Genomic DNA, 4,125 nt, shown 5'->3' on the forward strand with positions numbered 1-4,125 from the left:
AGCACACGGAGCACCATGCGGCAACCGGAAAGAATGGACTAAATGTGCATACACAGGCACAGATGGATCTTTCAACAACAATCGTGCTGTGAGAAGAAAAAAACTCTTAGGAAAAGGTGCATAATAATACCATTCATGTAGATTGAAAATGCATAATAGAATGACCACCACTCACAGAACTTTCATGGAAAGAAATGGGTGGGTGGCCACCTATGAAATACCATGAATTACAGCATGGCCGTGAATGAGGGATGGGCTTGAGAATGGAAATAAGAGGAGTAGAGAAAAATTAACAGGTTAATATAGCAAATAAACATTCGCAACTAGACAGCATCCTGTGTGGACCAACAATGATGTGAAACGAACAGGGAAGGAAAAGCTGTGTGAGCACATCGATTGTGCCCCTGCCAAAGCTGGCGTTCTTGGAAACACATCCTTCCATGTGCCAAAGATTTTGCTTTCTCAAAACTGGTTCTTACCTCTGATATTCAATACCTATCAGGATTTGGTGAACACTGGGGGCTGACTAGCACAACCCCTGCCCACAACGCTTTTGGTTTTACCCTCTTCAGCGAACACCGTCCACATGACACACTACTGTTCAAAGACGGGTGGTCAAAAGTCTTCCAGGAAGTGTTCCCTTCACGCATACACAGACAAGGTTTTTAATGAGACCTGACGCTCTTGGCCATTTGTCCATCCTTCTGTTCCTTCCTTGCCCAGACCATGAACATGATGTCGGTCATACACCGCACCCACTTTGAAACCATGAGGGACAAAGTCACACAGCAAAAGGGGGAGAACAGGAATGGGAGGAGAGAGAGAAGGATCAAGGTCCTTTCTGATTTCCTTGAGCAGCTGCAATAGCCTTATCTGCTGACTCCAAGATTTCTCATTTCTCCTCTTGCAAAATGTGGTAACATTAAACTAGCAGTCTTGCCTCTTGATTACCAAGACTCAAACCCAGGTTCCAGCCACTCACTTCTCGACCTGTGCCTTACATCTCAAGACTAGGTTCCTTTTCCCATTGATCTCCCTATCCCAATCCTTTATTCACGCAAGGTATGAGATTTCGAGGGTGAGATTTGTGTTCACGTTTCATTATATAGGTAACAAATTAACCTTCATAAATGACAAGTTATGAGCAAGAGGTAATACTTGGATTCGAAGAGTTAAAGAAAACAAATTATTTTATATTAAGTTTCGGTCCCCCCGCTTTCCATCAGGCCACAAATCCTGAAATCCATTGTCACCCTGATACACATGAGACCGGACTTCTCAGGAAACAAAGCCTTTTATTCAGAAACTGCTTTTGTTGCTCCACTCTAGTAACTCCAATCCTATAGCCCTCCCTGGGCTTCTGCACATAGCCCCACGTGCGAAGACGGAGAAAAGGATGTAGGGATTCATGTTTGGAAAGTGATCGGGATAAGATCTTTTGTTTCCAGGGATGTGATGAAACCCCTCAGTCACCGTCAGCTGAAGACAGATCCTTCGACATTAAATCAGGTCCCCCGCAGACAATAATCAATTCTTACTTCGGAGTGAAGTGAAAGGATAGGGAGGATTTCTACCGCCATTGTACTTGGAGTGGTCATTTCAGAGGCAAGAAGGATCTGCCGTCATGGGAATCAGCAAGAGGTATAGTATTTTCTGTAGCAAAGTGGCCGGTAGCCACAGGAGCCAGAGCCATATCCACAGCCATAGCGGGAGCCATATCCACAGCCTAGTCCATATTTAGAGCCGTATCCACAGCCAGAGCCGTATCCACAGTTGGAGCCACAGCCAGAGCCACAGCCACAGCCAGAGCCACAGCCACCGCAAGAGCCGTATCCACAGCCAGAGCCACAGCCACCGCAAGAGCCGTATCCACAGCCGGGGCCACATCCACAGCCAGAGCCGTATCCACAGCCAGAGCCGCAGCCAGAGCCATATCCACAGTCAGAGCCACAGCCACCGCAAGAGCCGCATCCGCAGCCAGAGCCGTATCCGCAACCGCAGCCACAGCCGGAGCCACAGCCCCCACAGGAGTTTCCACCGTAGTTGCCACACATCGTGTCAGGAGGTGAGGTTTCAGTCAAGAGGTAGGAGGATATTGCTGAAGTGTGAGTGTCGTCCTCTCTTCCAGGACCTTTATATACTTACTGGGATGAATAGGTCAACCCTCACGTGGGCTTTGTTCTCTCATTTAACAACCATTTGCCTAAAATGAGCTCATTCTGTGGGCAATCATTTTGTTAGGGATTTATAATTGATTTCCTGCTTCCCCAGGAATTTTCTCAAGCCTTGAAAGAAAAGGATCCATTTTCGATGGACCCAAGCTGACACAACCATCATTGAATTTTATGACCATGACATAACACATCACCAAAACATGTTTCATCTATAAATGTGTGTTTCGTTATCGCACTGCTCTGTCAAGGTCTTGGAAAGCACTTACTGAAGAAGAAGCTCTACTCAATACTATTAAAAGTATCACCAGCAGCAGCACGTTGGTTCCCATTTTCTCCTACCTCCGTACTTTGTCTTTTTCCAGCAAAATGACTCTAACTTACTTGCATAGACTTTGGGCAATAAATTGAGTATTTCCAAATGCTACAACCACGCCCTGAAATGTTCTCCATCTCCCTGAAGGAAAGCTTGCCTATCCCCTCCTTTTCCAAGCAGATCATGACTTTCTCGCTTTCTCTGGGACAAAATTGTTTCTTTCTGAAACCCCTGCTGGTCAGTTATGTACACAGACGTATCATTTCTCCTATATATGAAAAGACACACTTACCCAAAGGCGTCCACGTCGAATGAGAAACAGGCCTGAGATCAACAAGATCTTTGTGAAAGTTCGATTGTTCAATGCAAGACTGTCTGTGGGTTTACTCGGACGACTCTCATATTGGTGCTATAGATCCATGCTTCCCAATAAAGGGTAAAGCCAATCGATGAGTGATACTCCCAGACTTCACAGTAGTATTCTCATTTTTGTCTTATCTGTCTTCTCCAAACAAAAACAAAAAACAAAAAAAACAAAACTCTACTTGAAAATGTAATTTACTTATCGTACTTTTTGTTTGGATACCTTGCAATTAGGAAATGAGTAATCGTTGACCTTTCTGAGGTACTTAGTTCTTTTTTAAACGTTTTGTAGAATTCAGCAGTGAAGCCATCAGGTTATGAGCTTTCTTTCAATGGGAGACCATTGACAACTGACTTCTTATTGTTCCCTTCATCATTTCCATTTCTTCATGAATTATTTTGGTTAGGTCGTATGGACTTGGTAATTGATCCATTTCTTCTAGGTTATCCAATTTATTGGCACGACACTGCGCATAGTGGCCTCACGAATTTTATTGCTGTGGTATCAGTGGCAAAGTCTCCTCTTTATTTCTGTGTTTATTTATTTCAGTCTTCTCCCTTTTCTTCCTCATTCAATGCAGCTCTGACATTTTGTTGATTTTTATTAATAAACAAAAACTCTCCTGATCTTTCTGAATGCATTTGACTTTCTGTTTCATTTATTTCTGTTCCGATCTTTATTATCCTCTGTCTTCTGCGAACTATGGCATAGATTGTTTATTTGTATTCTGGTTCACTAGAGGGTCAAGTCAGGTTGTCTACATGGGACAGTTGCTTGTTTGATACAGGTGTTTAGTGTTACAAACCCCGTCCTCTTAGAGCTGCTTTTGCTAAATTTTAGAAGTTCTGGTGTGTTGTGTTTCCATTTTTGTTTGCATGCATCCAGAAATGTTTTACCTTTCCTTTTTCTTTCTTCTTTGACACTTTGGTGGTTAGGTCCATAGTTCTTAATTTCTCCATGTTTGTGAAATTTCTGGAATTCCTTCTATTAGTTATTTCTAGTTACATCCTTGTGTTCAGAAAACATGCTGGATAAGTCGATAAGCTTCTGAAAATGTTAGGACTTGTTTTGAGACCATATTTGTGATTTCTTCATGGAAAGGTTCCATGCAGATTTGAGAATAATGTGTACTGTGCTGCTATTTAATAACATGTTCTGTATACATCGCTTATATCCGTTTCATCTAAAACGTAGTTCCGGACTAAATGCTCCTGACTGATTCTCTATCGAAATGATCTAGCCAGTGTTGAAAGTGGAGTCGTTACTTTTCGTAC

At 42.9% G+C, this 4,125-nt stretch overlaps 1 protein-coding gene across 1 annotated transcript; it reads right to left on the minus strand.

The window, feature by feature from the left end:
• Positions 1–1,631: 1,631 nt before the first annotated feature.
• LOC134372220 (keratin-associated protein 21-1-like) lies at positions 1,632–2,054 on the minus strand. Its single transcript, XM_063089562.1, has one exon. It carries the CDS (start codon positions 2,052–2,054, stop codon positions 1,632–1,634), a length of 423 nt encoding a protein of 140 aa, XP_062945632.1.
• Between the last annotated feature and the right edge of the window lie 2,071 nt (positions 2,055–4,125).

This window comes from Cynocephalus volans, chromosome 1 (genome assembly GCF_027409185.1).
Source record: "Cynocephalus volans isolate mCynVol1 chromosome 1, mCynVol1.pri, whole genome shotgun sequence".
Classification (NCBI taxonomy): Eukaryota; Metazoa; Chordata; class Mammalia; order Dermoptera; family Cynocephalidae; genus Cynocephalus; species Cynocephalus volans.